The sequence below is a fragment of the Sceloporus occidentalis genome, unplaced genomic scaffold, assembly GCF_023333645.1.
Source record: "Sceloporus occidentalis isolate IW3139 unplaced genomic scaffold, rSceOcc1.0.p SCAF_76, whole genome shotgun sequence".
In the NCBI taxonomy this organism is placed as follows: Eukaryota; Metazoa; Chordata; class Lepidosauria; order Squamata; family Phrynosomatidae; genus Sceloporus; species Sceloporus occidentalis.
The window spans coordinates 4,123,679-4,147,720 of record NW_028317056.1 but is presented as its reverse complement, the minus strand read 5'-3'; the positions used below and the strand labels follow the sequence as shown (position 1 = coordinate 4,147,720).

General features: G+C 46.6%; 1 protein-coding gene across 1 annotated transcript; it reads left to right on the top strand.

Moving 5' to 3' along the window:
- The first annotated feature begins 489 nt into the window (after positions 1-489).
- Positions 490-23,661, top strand: LOC149285824 (rho GTPase-activating protein 17-like). Its single transcript, XM_089494873.1, has 20 exons — positions 490-527; positions 8,441-8,480; positions 12,647-12,751; positions 13,324-13,400; positions 13,771-13,882; positions 14,353-14,429; positions 14,620-14,725; positions 14,849-14,917; positions 15,355-15,436; positions 16,036-16,163; positions 16,464-16,575; positions 16,783-16,864; positions 17,349-17,429; positions 17,512-17,625; positions 18,447-18,538; positions 19,110-19,275; positions 19,499-19,714; positions 19,797-19,945; positions 20,059-20,643; positions 23,543-23,661. The coding sequence occupies exons 1-20, from the start codon at positions 490-492 to the stop codon at positions 23,659-23,661; spliced, it is 2,550 nt and encodes an 849-aa protein (XP_089350999.1).
- Positions 23,662-24,042: the final 381 nt, after the last annotated feature.

Below are 24,042 nucleotides of genomic sequence, written 5' to 3'. Positions count from 1 at the left end.
AATGACATAACCTCTGAGTCCTGCACCAGTTAACAAGAGACAGGAAACCTATTAGGCATAGGGAAGCCAGGTGCATGCTGGGAAGAAATCATACAATGTGTTATAAGATAAATACTAAAACATAAGGGGAGGAACAACCAGACTGTCACTTTAAACAGTATTGTGGAGACGTAACTATATGTTTTAAAGGGGGGGGGGTTTGGGGTACGGCAGGTCGGTGGGGAATTTTAAGTGACCTCAAGACCAATCAGAATTATTTGTGGAGGAAAGGGGGGGGGAGGGGGATATCGGGGGAGGAAAGGGAGACACGGGGATTTGGGAAGTATGTGTGTAACAAATAACATGTACAGCACCTTCTGGGGAGGAAGCCTGGCCCGATCTGAGAACGAGCTGGAGACTTATGTGCTCTCTGCGTGAACGGGTAATAAGCCCCGGCCTGGCTTGGAACAGTTGGCTATATTTAGCAGGTCCCTGGGGTTTCTGACCGAGATGGCGGCTCGGAGCCTGAATCACAGAGCGATGCGTGTGTAATGCGTGTGTAATACGTGTGTAATGCGTGTGCGTGGATCCGGGTGTGCCGCCTAACACCGCTTCCTCCAAACAAAAACATCTCAACATACGGCCTTAACCCCTGCCTGCCTGAACCCCCACCCCGGACTTAACCCCTCAGCAATTAACCTCTCGCGTTCCTTCATCTTACCCCACTCGCGTGTCTGGTGGAAAGTTCAAAGGTATCCCTGGCTCGATTACAGAGTCTTATATATATATATATATACATGCTAAAACTCTCATCATCCTCAGGCAGAGCCTGGCCGTGTGCAGTCAGAGTTGGTTGGCCCACGTGCGCTCCGTTGTGATGTATTATGCGTTTATTGGCCAAATAGTCCGTGGCTTAATAAAAAGGGAAAAGACTCAAGAATTGAGTGAAAAATCACTGTAAGAAAATGTGATTTTAATTTTTTTAAAGGAAAAAAACATTATTATTAAGTGGCCGTTACTGAATATTTCTACTTTCAGAATTACCAAACGCGTCTCACACGCTGGAAAAAGGGGTTAAAATCACTTTATCTATGGCTTCTTTGGTAGCAAACTACTGGAATCGGTGATCCAAAAATAAACGTTTTTTCCTCCCCACCATGTGGATAATTTGGGATTTGATGAGTCGCCTTATTATTTTTGACGCATGGAGAAGAAAAACCTCCTAGTTAACAAATCCCCCGTGATCGCCCCGTGTTGTTGGGCGTGGTTGCTATGGTTACAGGCACACGTTGCGGCCCTCTGCCTTATTACCCCCACCCCGTGTGTCAATAATACGCTTCGTGTTTGGGGGAATTAAACAATTCAGACTGGTGGCATCTCGAGGCGTGGAAACCGGTCCCAAAAGTCACGTTTTTATCGCCGGAAATGCCGCCGTGGAATTTTAATTAGTAATAATTGACTGTAGGAGCGAGAATGTGTCATAGTGGGCATGATGTGCGTATCATATATATATATATATATATATATATAATGCATTAATAGCACGCGCAAAATGTTTTTATACTATATGAGGGCCCCCCAAAAAATTCTAAAAATTCTAATAATTTAAAATATGAAAATGTAAATTTTTATTTTTTTTTAAATATATTGTTTTATTTTATGTTCTGCTTAAGTCTGATCTCAGAATTACATTCATCAAATGGCCCTAAAAAAAAAAAAAATGGGCATAAAATTCTAGGTTTCCCTGCCGACCGCATCCCGCAGCTGGTTGCCGGGACTTTCTATCTCTTGGTGGAGCCGTAAACCCCACCCACTCGCTGCCTGGTCCCGCCCACTATTCGGCTGATTTTGGGTTTTTTTGCTCCACCCCCTCCTGGCTGCATACCAGACAAATTCAAATCGACCTAAAAAAAAATAGATATTGGGCTGTTCGCTCCAAAAAAATACCAATTAGTGCTGCTTAGCAACTGAGTTTTGTTTTTTGTTTTTTTTATGTAAATTTTGCGGAAAATATATATTTTTTTAGCACAGTGGATTTTTTTTCCCCATACATTTTTTTTTTTATAATCCCATAGTACAGCACCGTGAAATATGATGGCGCTATATAAATAAATACATTTCCAATTTTTTATTGTTTTTGAGTCGTTTTCTTTGAACTATAAATACTTTTTAAAGCTTCCTCCGGGTGCATAAAACAAATCCAGCGACCGGCAGAGCTTTATTTATAGAATCTAAAAGCTTCCGAGGACTTTGCTGCGTCTGCCCGGCACAGACTGCCCTCGCTGTATTACGCCAGCGGACGGATGAATATTTAAAGAGCCCTCCTCCCGTTTATTGCGATAATCGGCCATTTACTGCCCCACAAAGCGGATAATATAAAGCCGTGCGAAGCGACCAATACGGTTCGAGGGATCCGCCTGATCGCTGTGCGCGCTGATTGATCACAGATCCGTTACAATATATTTCAATCTCACGCTGTTTATTATCCATCATAGACGATGAGCTTCCTAATATCCAGGAACGACCAGGGCAGTGAAAATAATAATACACAAAATACCCCAGCGCTGTATACAGTAATATAACCCCCCATCGCTGTATACAGTAATATAACCCCCCAGCGCTGTATACAGTAATATAACCCCCCAGCGCTGTATACAGTAATATAACCCCCCAGCGCTGTATACAGTAATATAACCCCCCATCGCTGTATACAGTAATATAACCCCCCAGCGCTGTATACAGTAATATAACCCCCCATCGCTGTATACAGTAATATAACCCCCCAGCGCTGTATACAGTAATATAACCCCCAGCACTGTATACAGTAATATAACCCCCCATCGCTGTATACAGTAATATAACCCCCCAGCGCTGTATACAGTAATATAACCCCCCAGCGCTGTATACAGTAATATACCCCCAGCGCTGTATATACAGTAATATAACCCCCAGAGCTGTATATACAGTAATATAACCCCCCAGCGCTGTATATACCGTAATATAACCCCCCAGCGCTGTATACAGTAATATAACCCCCAGCGCTGTATACAGTAATATAACCCCCAGCGCTGTATACAGTAATATAACCCCCCAGCGCTGTATACAGTAATATAACCCCCCAGCGCTGTATACAGTAATATAACCCCCCAGCGCTGTATACAGTAATATAATCCCCAGCGCTGTATACAGTAATATACCCCCCCAGCGCTGTATACAGTAATGTCGGTCGGTGACAAAAACCTGTTTTTATCTCATTTTGTTCCAATAAACTCCCTTTCTCTGCAGACCTGGAGCCGCCGTTGCTGGCAGTCATGTGATATTTTGGGTGACTTTCCCGGCTCAATCACCACACTGAGCCGATGCTTTATGGCGATGCTAATGAAGTCCGACCCTCCATAGACTTTCATTAGAGTGTCTGGGTGATTGAGACTGAGCCGTTCTATTGTTCCCCACAGGCAGTATGATAAGGAGTCGGGGGGTTTAGTAGATCGGGGCTCAGATAACAGAGCGAGAAACGTTATATTATGGAGTGAAAACTACGACCGGTTTTAAAAAAGAAACAAAATATTTTTGAAAATGTACTTTGGTTCTGATCCTGGTTATAATGTATGGTAGGCGATTTCTGATTATTGGTTAATATAGCGCCGTCATGTTCTGCAGCGCTGTACAACGGATAAACAGTGCATGACGGGTAGTATATCGGGGGGGGGGGGGCAGATTAGTGCTTTTCAAGTGATCCTTTGTAAAATTAAGATGATTTGGCGTATTTGGAGATTACCGTATATAATAGGAGGGATTTTCGGCGTATTAGAGAATAAAAGCTCCGCAGACTCGGAAGCGGATACTTAACGCGCTCCTCTGATCAGCGCAGGAACAACTAACTCACCTTAAGGAGAAGCTGCAGCTCCCTGCCTTCTGCCTGGTCCGACGATTCGCTCTGCTGATTGGCTGCGTGAAGCAGTCAATCCGCTGCAGGAAAACAATCCCATTGGACATCCTCACTCTGCTGGGAGGCTGTTCCACTCATCTACTACTTTCTGAAGGGATCTACATTTTCTTTAGAACCAAAAATACTATATTTTTGCAGCCAGTCTTAAGTTTTTAGGAGCCAATGAGGAGCGGACCCTTTATAGAATCCGCAAGGAGCCACCGACAGACGGTGCGGACGCCTCGTGTTATGAGCCCGGTAACCGCCCGTGTTTCTAAGGTTGCCGCTCGCAGCCGGCTCTCTGATAGGCTAGTAATATAAATAAAATTCACCTGAATGAAATCATGCAATAAACGGATAAATCGCCAAATATTTTATTACAAAAAACGTGTCTTCTCACTGCCTCCATTTTTACTGGAATATCATTCCGGGGCGGGCTGGTGAGTTATGTGACCCCGTGCCCTGCGGCGTGCCCCGGCCTCTGGGTAGGTGATAAGGGAATCCGGCAGAACCTGTCTGCTATCACGCTTCCCGGCAGCGAATACGACTCGTCAAGGTCGCCGTCTTCCGCTAAAGCCACAACAACATAGTATCTGCCGGCTGATCGGCCCCATTCGGCCCCATATTCCTGCTATAAAGACTCAAACCTTAATCAGTCGTTGGCCTCGTCTTAGATTCAGGAGCCGTATGTCTATCCCATGCATGTTTAAATCCCCTCACTGGTTTACCCTCTACCACTGCTGCTGGGAGGCTGTTCCACTTATCTACCACTCTCTCAGTACTCCTCCATTTCAGTTACACAGCTTTGTTTTCTTAACTGAGCCACCAGGCAGAATCTCGGTGAGATTATAGAGCAATCCATTGTCCGTTTAAGTATTTAGCGGCTCTTTGTTAGAAGGCATTATCCAATCAAAACTCAACCGGCTGTCGCTTTCCATTGGAGAAGGGGAGGAATAATTACTCTTTAGCCAAGGAAACCCTTCTAACTTTTTGTCTGTATCTTGTATTGTTATTTGTTTATAAAATTACCCTCTTCCCATTATTTATATTATTATTTATTGTTTTATATAGCGCCATCATATTCCATAGCGCTCTACAATGGGTAAACGGGGCATAACAAGCAGGGTGTTAGGATGTATTTATTATATATATTTTTTTTATTATATATATATATATAATTATTATTTGAATATTTTTAGTAATGGGAGGTAAACACGAGGAGACAACACTGATAAGTTCAAAGGCTCTGTTGCCATCACACCAGAAAAAAATCTTTTTATATTTTTTCAATCAACTAAAGCCGTAACGTGTAGAACGCGAAGCGCTCTGTACAGCCTCGTACTTTGGGAGGGTTTATGTTCCAAACACCATAAAACGTGAAATCATCTCCCGGTTACATGGATGTTACGTGGAGTTTTTACAATTATTTATTATTATTATTATTTATTATTATTATTATTATACTTTATTTATAAAGCGCTGACAGACCCCGCAGCGCTGTTTATTTTCATGATGTGGTTTTCTGGGGGGTAATTTATTCTCATAACCCAACTGGGTGTAAACCTGACTACCGGCCACATCTGGTGTTCAAAGTCCGGGGGGAGGGGGGTGAATGTATTATTAAAGAATTTTATTACTAGTATCGAATAAATATAAAATGGTATAAAATTAAAATAGTATAAAATTACTATTTTATCGGATTGAAAATAAATTCTGCTCTGTCATCTGATCCCCGATCTACTAGACCCCCCCACACTCCTTCTCATACTGCCTGTGGGGAACAATAGAACGGCTCAGTCTTAATCACCCAGCAGGACCCTCTGACTAATGATGGTCTATGGAGGATCGGACTTCATTAGCATCGCCATAAAGCATCAGCTCAGTGTGGTGTAGGTCGGCAAAGTCACCCAAAATATCACATGACTGCCAGCAACGGCGGCTCCAGATCTGCAGATAAAGGGAGTTTATTGGATCAAAATTTGATAAAACCAGGTTTTTGTCACCAACTGACATTACTGTATACAGCGCTGGGGGGTTATATTACTGTATACAGCGCTGGGGGTTATATTACTGTATACAGCGCTGGGGGTTATATTACTGTATACAGCGCTGGGGGGTTATATTACTGTATACAGCGCTGGGGGGTTATATTACTGTATACAGCGCTGGGGGGTTATATTACTGTATACAGCGCTGGGGGTTATATTACTGTATACAGCTCTGGGGGTTATTACTGCATACAGCGCTGGGGGTTATATTACTGTATAAAGCGCTGGAGGTTATATTACTGTATACAGCGCTGGGGGTTATATTACTGTATACAGCGCTGGGGGTTATATTACTGTATACAGCGCTGGGGGTTATATTACTGTATACAGCGCTGGGGTTATTACTGTATACAGCTCTGGGGGTTATTACTGCATACAGCGCTGGGGGGTTATATTACTGTATACAGCGCTGGGGGTTATATTACTGTATACAGCGCTGGGGGTTATATTGCTGCATACAGCGCTGGGGGTTATATTGCTGTATACAGCGCTGGGGGTTATATTACTGTATACAGCGCTGGGGGTTATATTACTGTATACAGCGCTGGGGGTTATATTGCTGTATACAGCGCTGGGGGGTTATATTACTGTATACAGCGCTGGGGGTTATATTACTGTATACAGTGCTGGGGGATGCATTTTTACTGTAATAGCTTATACTGGGAGGCTGTTCCTTGTATCTACCACCCACCCGAGATCATGGATCTTCTTCGTGCTCTAGGTACTAGTTTCTGTTGTGTTACAAGGACACCTATACCTGTGGCTCCTTTGCTACTTATTCTTTTGTTTTTCCTCCCCGATGGTAGTGTATGATGTAACCGCGTTACTCTGTCAGGAAGTCCCCCTCCGTTGCTTCCTGCTTTTAGGAAGCCATATTTAAAGCCTCGGGAAGCTGGCGGACTCCAGACCTGGGATGTGTTACTGGTTCCCAGTATAAACTGGGGAGGAGGGAGGGCCCCGCGCATGCCTCTCCATTGAGTCATTACTTTTTATGGGGGGGGGGAGGGGCACTGGAATTTAATACAAGTAACTGGGAAACATTTCTCATGGAGGTGAGGACTCCCTTAACCCCTTCGCTGCTGGAAGCAGACCGCAGACGTGTAAAGGGAACCCACAGCTGCCTCTGGTCACAGACACATCTGGACAGCCTCCCTCACGTCTAAGCCTCGAACAGCTGTTTTTAGTTACGTAGAGGCTGCACTGTATGCCTAACAGTTAGAGGAGCATTCCAGGGAAGAGTTAGTCACAGAGCGGTGGGTGCATAGAATGGCCTCCAGGCAGGGGTGGTAGAAAAAAAAAAACCCAATGACCATAGATACATTAGTAGCTTCATTTTCACCAGGGTTCAGGCCAGCAGGCGAAGTGTTAAGCATGAAATGTATACCGCTGCGCCTCCCTATGCAGTGGTGCTTTAACTGTTCGAGTGCCGGACTTGTCACTGTAGAGGGATACCCGTCTTCTCATTGGCTGTAAAGTTGATGGACTGGGCTTGTGATGTGTTTAGCATGACGTTGGTGACCCCCCCCCCCCCCCTCGGAGATTGTGAATGAATGCCTCAAATTCCTCTGGATCCAGAGCTGCCGGTCTGTTCAGGATCAGGAGTCCTCCACGTCACGGCTCCATGGATCTCTAACCAGATGGGCTGCTGGCGTGTAGAGAAAGGCGTCATATGTAACGTGTTACAGAACATAGAAAGTGATGGCCCCGTTCGGCCCCTTTGCTTCTGTGAAAGCTCAGACCTTAATCAGTCGTTGGTCTCGTCTTAGATTCAGGAGCTGTATGCCTATCCCATGTGTGTTTGTTACCCTCTACCGCTTCTGCTGTGAAGCTGTTCCACTTAACCACTACCCTCCCAGTCAAGTAAAACTTTCTTCCGTTCCATGTAAGCCTCTGACCCTCTACTTGTAGATTACGACCTCTTGTTCTCTGAACCGAACCTCCCTTCTGAATCTCCCCTCTGTAAAGTCTTTAGCCAAAATAGATATTATTGATTGCACCAACACAGAAACCTCGGAGGTCTGTTCTTCAATAATCAGCTATTATTATTACTTTTGTTATAATTAGTAATAATATCATTATTCTTATTAATATTGTTATTATAGCTAGTATGAACGGGAATACTAATAATAATCTTGTTGTTATGAATGGTAATAGTAATAATCTTGTTATTAATATTCTTGTTGTTAATATTATTACTATTATTATGAATGGTAATACTAATAATAATATTATTCTTGTTATTATTATGAATGGGAATACTAAAGATTCTTGTTATTAATATTAATATTATTACTATTATTATGAATGGTAATAATAATAATAATAATCTTGTTATTAATATTATTACTATTATTATTATGAATGGTAATACTAATAATAAGATTCTTGTTATTAATATTGTTATTATTATTAGCTATTACTATCGTTATTCCAAATTCTCCTGAAGTTGTTACTTGAAACGTTGTTTTTTTATTTTGTTTTTCAGAGCGGAGAAGACGGAGGTGCTGAGCGACGACCTTTTACAGGTAAGCTGAGTGGGGGGGCGGTGATGATGTCATCGAGCCACGAGGGGGATACGCGCCGTTGTGCTGTGATGTCTCGCGTTTCTCTCTGTGATCTGAATAATGTAACAGGGCGCTCGTTCTTTGCCGTCAAACTAAGGAACGGCTGAAACCGAAGCCGCGCATGTCCACTTCTAAACAATCCATTCATTCGAGCGCCAAATCCCCGGCCTTTTAAGGAGACCGTTGGTTTTTGTTCGTTACGAATTTCCAGCCGGAATCGCTAACGTTTTATTTCGTAAATTCCCACCGATCTCAGTGGTAGTTTTTCCCTTTTTATTTTTCTGGAATAATTATAAACGGGGAAAATATTTTTTGGTTTCTAGGGAGGATAAACCGGACACCTGCTGGTGCTGCCGGCCGGAGAGAGAGGTTTTCTGTATAAATGGTCCTTTCTTCCAGAATAAACGGAGTGGGGGGGGGGGGTGCCCTGGGTGTTTTTCTCCATCAGGGTGCCGCTCGGCCGCCGTTCTTTATGCCGGTTGAAGGGGCTTCTCGCCCGTTACATGCACTTTAATGTCAGACGTCATTTATACGTCCGCGGGGACTCCCTTGCACCGGGGGTATTCTGCAGATGTCCATTTGCCCCCTTTGTGCATGCGCGGAAAGCGCTCTCATTGATTATTTAACCCTTTAAAGAATCCCTGTTTAAATGCTCAGAAAGCACTTCTTGGCGCTGCATGAATCCGTCCCTTTAAACGGTGGGGAAGCGGCGCTCTCCGTTTTTTGGTGCCGAGCAGCCGGGGGGGGGGGGGGGGTTTGGGGATCGGTCTCGGCTCCTGTGTTGTTTTTGGGCGGCTCGGCCGCGTTTCCACTGGGCTTTTTCCCGACTGGTGGCAAGCGGGAGCGGCGACTGGGAACAATGGTGCGGCTTTTCCTTCTATTCATGCGCCGGGGCAGGGTGTGTTACTGGGACGGCTGATTCATCGGCACGAGTCTTCCTCTGTGCCCGGCTTGGCGAGGGGTCTGGGGGTATTCAGCCGAGCCGAGACAGTCTGGAGGGGTCTGTTTACCCCCTCAATGTACGGCTTGGAGGAGAGAAGAGAAGGGTGGGGGATGGGAGAGAGAGGTTTAAATACTTAAAGGGATTTAACAAAGTACAGGAGAGAAATTTATTTCAAAGGAGGGGAAAAGGGCCAGAATCTAACACTAGAGGGTCAGAGGCTGAGATGAAATGTAAGGAAGTTTTACTTTACTGAGAGGGGGGTAGATAAGTGGAACAGCCTCCCAGCAGAAGTGGGATAGACATACGGCTCCTGAATCTAAGACGAGACCAACGACTGACTAAGGTTTGAGTCTTTACAGCGGGAGAAACGGAAAAACTAGACTGGGGCCGAATGGGGCCGATCTGCTGTCAGACTCTGTGTTCCTTAAAATGACCCGGTTGCTCTGAGGCAGCTGATTTTTCTGCTGGTGTGTCAGAGTGTATACGACGCAGCTCTGGTGACGTGTTTGGCTGCCTGAGAGTAGTGTGAGTTGTAATACCCGGCACTCTGGCCGGGATACATTCCAGCGGCACGGCCCTGTACCTCGCACCAGATAACAGAAGCACGGAGTAAACTGTTTAAATTAGTGGAGGGCAGATAGCGATGCGGTGCTCGGCCCCCCGGCCCCTGTGTATACACTGAGCGGCGCACGGACGTCTATGTAATGTATACATTAAAAGAGAAATAAAATGTTTAAAAGGTGCAACAGAACCGAGGAGGAATAAACAAGAATGAAACGGATCTCTAACGGCTCGGCTCAGTTTTTTTGTTTTTGTTTTAACCCTTTGAAAGAAGGCAAGAATTTGGGATATTTTTCATGACACAAAGCCTTCTCTACAGTCACAGACCATGAGCTCACCATTTAGTAAATAAGTCTCATTAGGTTAATCCGTGCACTAGATTTGGCCAAGTAACCATAAGCGTTACTTATTTTATTTTTTTAAATCACGCCCCCTCCAAACAGAGCGGCACCCCCCCCATACCCCCCCCCCCACAATATTTGTGACTCTCCCTCGCATCCTGTTTACCCCAAAGCCGTCTCGGGGGGTAAACAGGACATCGGCCCTAAAGTAAACTTCCACACTGGGATTATAATGAATTGCTGACCCGCGGCCGCCCTTTCACCCCACCCCAAGAGAAATGCTTTGCACCAATTCCCATCATCCTCATCCAGCGCCACGACGTTTGGGTCTTTTGGGTGCTTAAGAAAACCACCAACAGCTTTCCATTGTATCCGTTGCCGGGACCATCGATACACCATTTAGTTATAAGGTCCCTTTAAGGCTCACCGGCGCGTTTCGCTCTCACGGTCTCCTTTGCCAAAATCTGAGTCACCCTCCGGACGCTTGGGGCAGGTGCCGCTGCCGCGCAGGAAAATCGAGGGGTTATCCCTTTATTCCTCCCCGCTGGCACTCGAAATGTTTACCCTTGTTTTTTTGAAAGGATCCCTTTTTTTGTACGGATGATGTCACAGATGATGTCACGGATGGTTACCGGTTTCCTTCCACAAACACGGGCTCTGCATGGAATCAGATTTTTTTTTTTTAGACGTTCCTTTCATTAACGGTAATAAAAAAAAAAATAATAATAATCCCTAAACAAGTCTTTATTGGTCTGGAAGCGACGAGAAGAATCACTAAAGCGTCGTTAGTTGGTCCGGGATGTTAGCGGAATTCTTCATGGAACTGGGTAGAGAATACGAGGCCGGGGTCCCTCGCTGCGCATGCCGAGCGCTCTCTATTTACTTATATCATTAATTAGCAAACCCGGATCCCGCGGACTGTTATATCAATGAATGTTCTGCGGACAGACGGACAGACAGTCCTGAGGAAGGCAGTTCCTGGCGAGCGCGTCTCGGACGTCCTTAGTTTGACGTTGGCGGGATGCGCGTTTGTTGGGAATCTGCCGGCCGGAATGTAACAAAGCTATCAAAAAAACGCCCCCCCGGTGCTGTATACAGTAATATAACCCCCAGCGCTGTATACAGTAATATAACCCCCAGCGCTGTATACAGTAATATAACCCCCAGCGCTGTATACAGTAATATAACCCCCAGCGCTGTATACAGTAATATAACCCCCAGCGCTGTATACAGTAATATAACCCCCAGCGCTGTATACAGTAATATAACCCCCCAGTGCTGTATACAGTAATATAACCCCCAGCGCTGTATACAGTAATATAACCCCCCGGTGCTGTATACAGTAATATAACCCCCAGCGCTGTATACAGTAATATAACCCCCAGCGCTGTATACAGTAATATAACCCCCAGCGCTGTATACAGTAATATAACCCCCAGCGCTGTATATACAGTAATATAACCCCCCAGCGCTGTATACAGTAATATAACCCCCCGGCGCTGTATACAGTAATATAACCCCCCGGCGCTGTATACAGTAATATAACCCCCCAGCGCTGTATACAGTAATATAACCCCCCAGCGCTGTATACAGTAATATAACCCCCAGCGCTGTATACAGTAATATAACCCCCCAGCACTGTATACAGTAATATAACCCTCAGCGCTGTATACAGTAATATAACCCCCCAGCGCTGTATACAGTAATATAACCCCCAGCGCTGTATACAGTAATATAACCCCCCAGCGCTGTATACAGTAATATAACCCCCCAGCGCTGTATACAGTAATATAGCCCCCAGCGCTGTATACAGTAATATAACCCCCCGGCGCTGTATACAGCAATATAACCCCCCGGCGCTGTATACAGTAATATAACCCCCCGGCGCTGTATACAGTAATATAACCCCCAGCACTGTATACAGTAATATAACCCCCAGCACTGTATACAGTAATATAACCCCCCAAAAACCTGGTTTTATCTCATTTTGTTCCAATAAACTCCCTTTATCTGCAGACCTGGAGCCGCCGTTGCTGGCAGTCATGTGATATTTTGGGTGACTTTCCCGGCTCAAACACCACACTGAGCTGACGCTTTATGGCGATGCTAATGAAGTCCCTTCCTCCATAGACTTTCATTAGTCAGAGAGTCCTACTGTGTGATTAAGACTGAGTCATTCTATTGTTCCCCACAGGCAGTATGATAAGGCGATGATTCGTATTTCTTGGAATCATTCGATTAATCTTTTTATTCTCCTCTTTTTTTCATTCTTTCACCCGCAGATAGAGAGGCGTCTGGACAGCGTACGAATGGTCTGCCATAACTCGCACAAGAAGCTCCTGGGCTGTTTACAGGGGCAGCCGGGCACCGACACTGACAAGAGATTTGTAAGTTACAACTCCTATCAATCTCAGATTTAGCAAAGGCTCCCTTGTGAGGGCAGTAAAGATTGGGATTTCCTTTATTGTGTGTGGGGGGGGGGTACAAACGTTGGGAAATCTGCCTTCTGCGTCTATCAGCCATGTTGTGTTTGAGCCATACGGACTACAGAACATACAGGGTGAATATACAGGGACTGTTCACCGCCAGCCAGGGAGTCTGGGGCAGTATCTCTCTGACATCGCATGTGTTGATGGGTGCTCTTAGTCCAAAGGAGGAGAAATATTACAGCAAGATGTTGTGATCTAAAACTAGAGGCATAGATGGAATGTAAGGACATTTTGCTTTACTGAGAATGTTGTGAGTAAGTGGAGCAGCCTCCCAGCAGAGGTGGTAGAGGGCAATACAGTGTGGGGATTAAACATGTGTGGGATCGACATACGGCTCCTGAACCTAAGACGAGACCAACGACTGATTAAGGTTTGAGTCTTTACTGCGGGATATAGGGGCGACTAGACGGGGGCCGGATGGGGCAGACTCTACGTTTCTATGCTAAGGTGTACAATTTGCTCTTTTTCAGAAAAAACTTCCTCTGATGGGCGTGTCCCAGACAATGATTGATGGCTGTAATATGCTTAACGATGATACCCTCTTGGTGTAAGTAAGATGGAAAAAGTAGAAAAGTATGTAAAGTGTCAGTTATTAAAGTACCTAAAGGGTTAAAACGAGGAATGTTTAAAACCCGTTTACATCCGAAGCCTTCATTTAAAGAAAATATTTTGTTGGTGAACATAAATTTCGAAATGCGTAGAATTGTAAGAATATTCCTGACTCCCAACGGAACGCGTAATACAGACATTCTACGATCTAGAACCCTGCAGGGCGATACAGTCCTACGCCGGGGGTCCTCTAGGAAATGATTGACCCCCAGAGACCTCACTTCTCTGGTGATTGTTTGTTTGTTTGTTTTTGTTTTTAAAAAGTGATACATTTTTGATACAATTTCTATTGTTGTTTTTTTTCACAGAAAGACGTTGCTTTCATGCGGGGAAGCGGAACAAAGGCTGGCCCAAGAACTCTCCCAACATGAAGTACAGATCGAGAAGGACATCCTTGAACCTTTAAACCATCTGGCAGAGGTAAGAGGCCTTTTACCATCGGCAGATCGTCTGTGAGTTTGCCCGCCGCCTGCTTCTGACCTCGCTTGCATGAAACGTTCTGTTGGAGGATTTAATTTGAGGCTTTCACTGAAGAAGAGAGGAGCCCCCTGGTCTTCTCCCCGGGGTTTCTCTGAAGGCTTTTGTCACTCAGGCTTCTCCTGAAGAGTTTCCTTGTCAGAAGTTATTCAAGACTCTTTGTTGACTTAACTAACGGTCATTAGGTCTCTTCCGTCGGATTACCTAGAACACAGAGTTTAAGACTCTGTACACTTAAGTAAGGGTCATTAGGTCTCTTCCGTAGGATTACCTAGAACACAGAGTTTAAGACTGTACCCTTAACTAAGGGTTATTAGGTTACTTCCTTAGGGTTACCTAGAACACAGTTTTTAAGACTCTTTGAGAGGATAGTTATTCCAACCATGTTTTGTCTTTTGTTTTTTCCTCTACAGGTAGAGATCCCCAACATACAAAAGCAGAGGAAACAGTTGGCTAAATTGGTTCTAGACTGGGATTCTGCCCGTACCAGGTGAGAAAATGGATTATGTATTGAATGCTGGGTGGTGAGGGGGACTCTTTAGCGGCCTCGGTCTGTCTTGCATGTTTGTAAAGAACGGCATTGGTGGTCAGAGGACGATATTAACTCATTATTTATTCAACATAACGGGAGATGATTGGATTTAAGGTCTGGAATTATTTATTCTGAAATCGGTTTGCAGGTATAACCAGACGCAGAAGTCGCTGGGCATGCAGATGCAGCTGGGGAAGATGGACTCTCTGAAGGAGGAGGTGGATGAAGCAGCTAACAAAGTGGAGCAATGCAAGGTGCGTAGAGGGTCTCTCGTACAATGCGTCGGTGGCAGTCCTGACATTACTGACAACTAAGGAAGAAAACGTGCAAAAATAACCCAAAAAATAATCCCTGCTGTCCCGTCTCTTTCTCCGTAGGACCAGCTGGCTGCCGACATGTACAACTTCGTCTCTAAGGAAGGGGAGTATGGTCAGTACTTTGTCACGGTAAGTTGGTCAGATCAACCAAGGATCATCAATAACGCTTTATAGTCACCTGGGATCCGTTATTCTGTTTTGAGTGCCACTCACAGGGTTAAAAATAGCATTTTCCGTACGTAATCAATTCACATATTAGAGTATTACAGGGCTGGTGGCTGAAGTGATATGACTGTGGCACTGGAGCAATTAGGGGTACGTTGGCATTCTAGAAATGACCCCTTCAGTACCAGAGGAGTGTGAAATTTCTCAATCCTCTGACACTGAGAGGCCGAGGAGTCCGAAGCGGGATTGAGGTTATTGGAGTAAATTCCCCCAATATTTACGTCTTCCCTTTCATCTGTCACGCCACCCGCTGAAACCGTTCTCATTGATCGCATGTCTCGTCTCCTGCCTACGCCATTTACTCATTGTGTTCTTGTTTTCTGTGTGGGTTCTGTCCTCAGTTGTTAGAGGCACAAGCAGATTACCATAGAAAAGCACTAGCTGTCTTAGAAAAGGCACTGCCTGAAATCCAAGCCCAGCAAGGTAATGTCCCGGACCCCCCCACACACGCCTCTCGCAACCCTGCCAGCTGCAGCTTCTCTCGCGCTGTACTCTGTATGTGCTTCTGACTGCCGGACTGGGGGTACCTGAGCTTCATCTCTAAACTGCTGTTCACTCCAGGGCTGCTCCACCAGCCTTCCAAGCACCCCTTTCATCCATGAGCGTCTGTAATTCCCATTATTCATTATTTCCCTTATTTCTTGGCTTTTTAACATTTCTCATCACCTCCTCTCTGAACCTTATTGATCTAACATCACTTTCATTCATTATTTTCTCCTTTCTTTTACCTGCCACTCTCCCCTCTCCTCTTTCTCCTGCCCCTCTCTTCCCTTTTTATCCTTTCCCTATATTTCTTCTTTAGATCTCCTTTATTTATTCCATACTTTCCACCTCTCCCATTTCTTTATCTCTATTCCTTTTTTCTTATCCTTTTATTCTCACCTCTTTGTCCCCAGACCCATTCTCTCGTCTCTGTTTCTTTCCTCCGGCCGCTCCGTCACGCTCCCTTTATCTTTATTTTCCCGTCTGCTCGACACTCCGTTTCTGCTCTGCGCCATGAGTTCCTCTGTTCTCTCTTCTAGATAAGTGGACGGAGAAGCCGGCGTTTGGCACCCCGCTAGAAGAACACTTGAAACGCAGCGGCCGTGAGATCGCTTTGCCCATCGAAGCCTGCGTGATGATGCTGCTGGAGACCGGCATGAAGGAAGAGGTACGTCGTACAGCGTCATGGCATATGGGGCATCTCCGTGTGAGCTTCGGGCAATGAGTACGATGATCCTCCATCTCGGCCAAAGTGCGAAACGCGGAGGTCGTCTCGTACATTTCTTTAGATGATCTGCTAAAGAATTCCAGGTGTCCCTGTCTGATTTATCATCCACCACTTGCCAATAACACAATTAACCACTCGGTAGCGATTACGGCCTGCGATTAGAAACATACCTAAGAACGCTCTGTTTCCTTCACTTCTTCCCCTCGCCTTTGGTTCTGACCCGTTTCATCTTATTTCCAGGGCTTGTTCAGGATCGCGGCTGGAGCCTCCAAACTCAAGAAGCTGAAAGCCGCTCTTGACTGCTCCACGTCGCAGCTGGAGGAGTTCTACTCGGACCCTCACGCCGTGGCAGGTACGTGGCATTAAGACGTCAAGCCAAGCATTGTGAAACATTGTTTCTGGCTCTTGAAGTTTCCCGGCTGTTTTCCTTGATATAATGTATCACGGACCTGACCGGAATATCCGGAATGATCTCGAACCTGCAAAGGACCTCAGCCTGCTCAGCAAACGCTTCAAAACATTCACAAACCATCCAACCTCGTTCTCATCTTCTCTGCAGGGGCTTTGAAGTCCTACCTTCGAGAGCTTCCGGAACCTCTGATGACCTTTAGCCTGTACGACGACTGGATCCAGGCTGGAAAGTAAGAGTGATGAGTATTTTATCAAACTCTCTAAATTCTGGTCTAAAGAAGAGATGAGAGCCGTCCTCTCTACTCATGTTTGGTTTAGTACCCTTTCTATGTTACCCTAAAATTCCTAATTACCCCATTAAAAAAAAAAAAAAAAAGCTGGTTGCTTTGAAGATGCCTTTTTCGGTTTCAATAACAACAACCTATCACTGCCTGCTTTTCTGTCACATGACAATGATGCGTTCCCGACAAAATCTTAATGGTTCAAAAATGATTTCTGGTTTTTGGGGCATTCACAGAGCAATACTTTAACCTAAAAATATAGTTTATTCTAATGAAATGTCAGAAAAAACTTACTTAAATGTGGCTACCTGTGGCCACGCACCCCCAGATATCTGGAGCGTAAGGCACATGTATATGTTATATAGTTGCCGAATGTTCTGCAAACTTCCCTCTAAGTGTCTAAAACCCATTTTTTGTTGTTTTTTTGATCCAGTATTTCAGACCCCAACTCGAAGCTCCAGGCTTTGTGGATGGTTTGCCAGAAACTGCCCAAACCTAATCAGGAAAACTTCAGGTACGGCAATAATCATTTATTAGAAACCTTTCCTATAAATTATATCCGGAGTGACCGAGGAGGACGCTGTCTGTCGCTGCAGGTATCTGGTGAAGTTCCTGGCCAAGCTGAGTCAGAGCAGTGATGTCAACAAGATGACTCCGAGCAACATCGCCATCGTCTTGGGTCCCAACCTGCTGTGGGCCAAACACGAAGGGTCAGTCCTGCCCTATACCCCACGCCCTATATCCCACGCCCTATATCCCAGGCCCTATATCCCAGCCCTATATCCCACACCTATATCCCACGCCCTATACCCCACGCCCTATATCCCACGCCCTATATCCCAGCCCTATATCCCACACCTATATCCCACACCTATATCCCACACCTATATCCCACGCCCTATATCCCACGCCCTATATCCCACGCCCTATATCCCACGCCCTATATCCCACGCCCTATATCCCACGCCCTATATCCCAGCCCTATATCCCACGCCCTATATCCCACGCCCTATATCCCACGCCCTATATCCCACGCCCTATATCCCACGCCCTATATCCCACGCCCTATATCCCACGCCCTATATCCCACGCCCTATATCCCACACCTATATCCCACACCTATATCCCAGTTATTTCGATATCTATTGTAGTTGGGGATATAAGAGGTATATAGGGGTCTTAGGGCAGGTGGGAAAAGGACTCCTAGATTTTGTTTTGTGGTCGGAGCCGGCTTACAATACAAGAACGCTATGCGTGAAACGCGTTGGGCGGTTCAGATCCTGCTGGGGATCTGAGCTTTAGATCCTGCCTCTGATTTGGCGGCCGATTAAAAACTTAACAGCCGTAGAAAAATAAAACTGTGCTTGTAAGAGTTTGGACCCAAAAGCTCGCACATCCTCTCAAAAAGTCCTAATTAACGATACACGGATTAAAGCGACCATTTTTGTTCCCTGCAGCATTTATTGGTTTCTTGATAGTGATGTCATCACTGCATTGGAAGCGTCATCAACACCTTTTATTTCCTCCCCAGAACGTTAGCGGAAATAGCAGCCGCGACGTCCGTCCACGTGGTGACAATCATCGAACCGATCATTCAGCATGCGGACTGGTTCTTTCCAGGCGGTACGGAGAACGCGTTATTTTTATTTATTTTTAGGTTTTTTAAATATTTTGTATTTTAACATAACAGGCAGCTGAGTGCCAAACACCCCAAAAGAGGAGACATTTAGGATAACTTTTGGGTGCAATTATTAGATTTTAACCGATTTGAGTCTCACGCGGCATGAGTTTCTAAAACGTTCTTAACGTTTTTTTGGGCGCCCGATATCTTTAAAAGCCAAATGTTCAAATTTTACAACCAAAAAATGAAGAATTCATAATATAACGTATTAAAGAAGACCATGAAAAGAGGGGGGGCCAGACGAGAAGAAGAAGGTTCCAGGCAGGTTGACCACATAACAATGTATCGGAGATCCTGGGCATCTCCAGAAGTCAGCAACACTTTATCGAGGCTGCAAAGAACGCCGTAGGAGGCTAGAAGTGATCAGCCATTACTGTTTATTATTTTATATGGCACCGTCATATTCCATAGCGCTGTACAGCGGTTACCCGGGAAATCTGATGTTACTTTAACCTGATCTGGATAATAATACGTGTTCGATTACTCATCTTCTCTCTGTTTAACTTCTTTCAGAGACGGACTTCAATGTATCTAATGCCTTCGTGCCGGTCTCAACCATCAATCAACAAAATAACATGCCCGTGACCGGTAACGATGGCCAGTACGAGTTCGGAGTCATGGAACGGAAGAGACCGTACAGCATGGCTGTGGTGGACGGAGATTTCCTGAAGAAAGAGGGGTGGGTATGAGATAATGAGCTTATACGAGTCGTGTTCTATCTACGAAGACGTTTAATGCTGGGAGTGGATGTTCTGATGATTGTTTTTTTGTTACCATGAGTGCGTGTTTTCTGGAATACAGGTGTGTTTCCGATTCGGGGTGGAATTAGTTCCTTTATAAACGTGGCTTCTTGTCCTGGCCTCGCCCAGACCCGACGTTGATCTCTCATCTCTTTATTCCAGCATAAGCTTAAAACTTTTTGATGGCCACATCACCTCCAACTCCAAAAGAGGAGGAACGTTAAACCGGAAGCACGGTTCCCCGCCATTCCAACCCCCGTTGCCACCCACCGAAAACACGGGGCAGGCAGACTACCAATCGCCCCCGCTAGACATCAGCGCCCCTGCCTACGTCGCTTCTACAGACCCGGTGCCGACGCACGTCAACGAGGAAGCCAGGTAACGATCTGGGGTTTCACTTTGAACGATGGGGGTTGATGTTTTTATCAGCGAGAATTTCAATCTTCTCCGTTATCCACAGCACTTTCAAGCCCAAAGAGCCCCCCACGTCGACGACCCCTCCGCTGTTGCGTAACGGAGGTCTGCAATCTTCTGGGGGGAGCGCAAGTCAATTGGCCGCCGTTCCTGCCGCGGGCGCTGCGAACCCCAGTCCTCACTCCACGAGACGAGGTAAACGCGCTTTACTCGCTTCCGATAACCTCTTCGGCTGATAATTGCGTTACTTGAACAATAGGGTAAAGACGGCGTTTTTAATAGGAATATTTTTTTATTTTTTTTTACAGCTACTAAAAAGCCGGCTCCAGCTCCCCCCAAGCCTGTGGCCCCTCCGCCCGTGCAACCGGGAAATCAGGGCTCGCCTGTTTCAACAAACACCCCACCATCCGTCTCTCCCAAGCCCTCCGGCGTTACCTATAGTCCTGCCTTGACGGCGGCTACCACTAGCCAAGGCGGCACGGCACCCCACCCTGCGTACTCGCATGGTTCACTCCCCCGGCGGCTATCAGGCAGCCAGCCCTTAATACATGCCCCTAGTCACCCCCCTCCGCAGCCACCCACTCAGCCCCCCGCTGTATCCAGAGCCAGCTCCCACCCTGTGGCCCCTGCCGCAGAGCCACCCACAACAGAACAGTCCCCTAGTCCTCCCCACTCACCCACTCCCCCAGATACTCCTCCGCTGGGGGTAGAACAGCCTGGACCCCCGGAGGTCGCACAGACACTGCCGCCAACAGCGTGGACTGGGACACTTACCCGAGGTCGCCCCGTCCCCAAGCCTCGAATCCGGCCTAGCGTACCCCCTCCGCCACAGCCCCCCGGCTCACACAACACCCCGGAGGTGCCGCCGATGTCGTCTTCAAAGATCATCACCGGTGAGTGAGAGGAGATACCGTGAAAACAGGAAAACACAACTGGCTCGGTGGGGTTCTGGCCCCGGGGCTCAGGGCCATGGCGGGCGGCAGCAGGGAGCGAGGGGGCGCCGAGCGGTCGCTGAAAACGTTTTCACGAATGGGCCCCTGGGCGCTATGCACCCCATGCACTCGCCTCGACGTGGCTCTGACCCGGTAATTCTGGTGCTAAATGTGCAGTAATCACCAGGGATGTTCTTTTGGGTTTCCATGGTGACTGCTCCACATTTAGAACTTTATGATTTAGGTAGAAGTAGAAGCAACACCCTCTCGTAGCGTAATACTGTGGGGGGGGGGGCAACATTTTATTCACCGTATACATGAGTTGTGGCCCCTATATAATCACTGGCAGAGTATCGATTAACCCGCTCTGGCTTGTGGCTGCGGCACGAACGTCCGTTTCCCGGTGATACCGGCAGATGAGCGTTCTGTCGTTTTCTCGGTGTTGCTGCCGCTGACAGGCGCGTTGTGAAGTAACGGGGGGCTTCTTGGGTTTCTGCAGCATGCGTAACGCAGCCTAACACGTGTCTGTGGTGCCTCCAACAGGTTGGGAGAGATACCGCTGTTAAGGTTTGTAATCGGCCGGTGCCACGCGCCGCCTTCTTGTTGCATTGATGGCTTTGACTTTGCACAATCCATACCATCCCCACCGATACCGGGGTCCTCATCTTCATCCCATGCCATTCCCCCCCCCCCCCGTATCTCCACCGGCACCGTCCTCATCCCATTCCCCCGTATCCCCACCGGCACCGTCCTCATCCCATTCCCCCCGTATCCCCACCGGCACCGTCCTCATCCCATTCCGCCCCGTATCCCCACTGGCACCGTCCTCATCCCATTCCCCCCCGTATCCCCACCGGCACCATCCTCATCCCATTCCGCCCCGTATGCCCACCGGCACCGTCCTCATCCCATTCCGCCCCGTATGCCCACCGGCACCGTCCTCATCCCATTCCCCCCCGTATCCCCACCGGCACCGTCCTCATCCCATTCCCCCCGTATCCCCACCGGCACCGTCCTTATCCCATTCCCCCCGTATCCCCACCGGCACCGTCCTTATCCCATTCCGCCCCGTATCCCCACCGGCACCGTCCTCATCCCATTCCACCCTCTACTCTTCATACCCCACCTCGCGACCCAGCTCACCCCTATCAAGAATAAATTCTCTGATCCAACCTGCCCCCCACGCTAGAGCCACGCCTGGGTTACCCACCCTAGCCACTTGGCTACATTGGCATTTCCTTGGCTTGGGGGGGGAGATCATCACCCCTGGCCCCCCCTTTCTACGCCGCCATGTAGAAACCTATCAGAAATGGCTTCCCAGCATTCCCTTTTAACCCTTTGTGTGCCAGGCAGTCGGTTAGTGATTTGCTATGGCTCACAAAGCATTAAAGGGGAGATGGCGACGTCCCGCGGCACACGCATGTACTTTGGGGGGGTCCGCGGCACTGTTTGGTTCACCCCTTTTTTTTTTTCTGCTTAGCATCTACATTATCTACATGCATGCAAAACGCACCCCGAACCCCCTCCGCTTAAGCATGCAACGCGCAACTTCATGGCAACGCATATACCCAGCGTGGCAACTAACCGTCCGAGACCCACCTGCTCCATAAAAAAAAATATATCCGGCCCGTTTGTTACATTTAAAAATATAATAAATAATATAAATAAATAAATGACGTTCTAAGGAATTGTTTGACGGAACCTTTCCCATAAATCTAGAACAAGGTTTAAGATTTTCTGCTTGAACGTGTGATGCCCAGGAAGGCAAAAATTCTAATTCTAAACCATTTCATTAAACGATTCAGATGTTTGATGTGCGTTTGTCAGTAGACACTGAATTTGGAAGGTTTGATGGTAAGGAAAGAGGCATTTGATTGGCCCCCCCAAAAAAAGTCTTACGTTGACCCCAAATCACGCTTTTTTATCACTTGCTCCGAATACTAACATTGTGTGGCCCTAAACCAGGCTTGTTTGCCGTCACTAATACAGCATGCCAGGGGTGGGCACTGGGGGGCCCTTTTATGCCTTCTTTCTGTGGTTGGGGGGTCTCCTTGGGATTAAAAAAATCCGGAAGCTGTTTTAAGACAAATAATTAACTCTTTGCGGGTCTCTTCATTCCCACGAGACTGGCTTATGAAATAAATGACATTTTTTAGGGTAACGATTATACAACTTAACCATTAAAGAAGGCCTAGCAACATAGAAATTGATGGCCGATCAGACCCCCCCCTTCGGCCCCCTGTCTAGTCTGCCCGTTTATCCCGCTGTAAAGATTCAGGAGCCGTATGCCTATCCCGTGCATGTTTAAATCCCCTCGCTGTATTAACCTCTACCGCTTCTGCTGGAAGGCCGTTCCACTTATCTTACCACCTACCAAAGAAAGTCCCTATTTCTAGTTAGACACTTACAAATTATTTTAGCTTCTAGCATGAAAGCAGAAGACAACTTAAGTGCATCGTTTAAAAAATGTAGAAAGGAATCCCAGTGGGTCCGGTCTGGGATTATTTGTTTCCTGGGGGTAAATTAGCCTTTGTTATAAAAATTAATTTAGAAACAAGTGGCGCATGTATAATGAACGGGCAAAATACTGTTAGTGTACTCTAGTGTTTAACACATAACCCTTGGAGTTAAAGCGTTTCAACGCCCACTGTGTGTCATTTAAAGGGTTAAATACCCCTGAATTTTATTTCTCCAAGGATTCTGTATAAGAAATAAGAAATAAAAAAAAAATATATATATATATATTTTTAATTTTTTTTTTTTTTTTTTTTGACCGGTCTTCCCAACATCTCACGCGGTTTCCCCAGATAGCTCCGCTCATTAACCCCTTCCGTTGTCTCACGTCTTTTTTTTGTTTCAGATCCTGCTGCGTTAAATCCCCAGGTCCAGCCCGGTGCTGAATCCGCAGCGCCCCCCGCAGACGCCCCGCCGCAGAACCCCAGCCATGTGGAAAACGACATCGAGAGCACGGCGCTGTAGGCGAAGGGGGTGTTTTGCGCTCCGACGCATAGACTTTCTGGCCCCGTCGGTGGTCTCCGCATCCAAACACAACAGCGAAAAGCTTTCTGTTTTTTCTTTTTTGGGGGGTTGAATAGAAGAATGTTCAAAGTTTGAATGACCTGTTGCGTTCTGCGATGAAGTGACACCAGTGTGGCCTTAGGCTGGGGGGGGGGTATAAAGTGCGTCTGTAGAGCCCCAACAACCCTCTCCTTTATATTACTTGATGCCGCTATTCAAAGTGATAAACCGAGCAGACATTCCAGAGAAAATGCATCGTGGCGCCCGGTATCCAGCCGGTTAAACGCACCCGCCGCTCCGCGCTTCCTTAACGCTCATACGTTTAATAAAGAATGATCCGTT

Excerpts from the sequence above, each read along its gene's own strand:
- LOC149285824 (XM_089494873.1), top strand. The coding sequence starts at position 490 with ATGGCGGCTCGGAGCCTGAATCACAGAGCGATGCGTGT. Across the intron at positions 528-8,440 it reads AATCACAGAGCGATGCGTGT|AGCGGAGAAGACGGAGGTGC; the intron begins GTAATGCGTGTG and ends TTTGTTTTTCAG. Across the intron at positions 19,715-19,796 it reads CACGTCAACGAGGAAGCCAG|CACTTTCAAGCCCAAAGAGC; the intron begins GTAACGATCTGG and ends CGTTATCCACAG.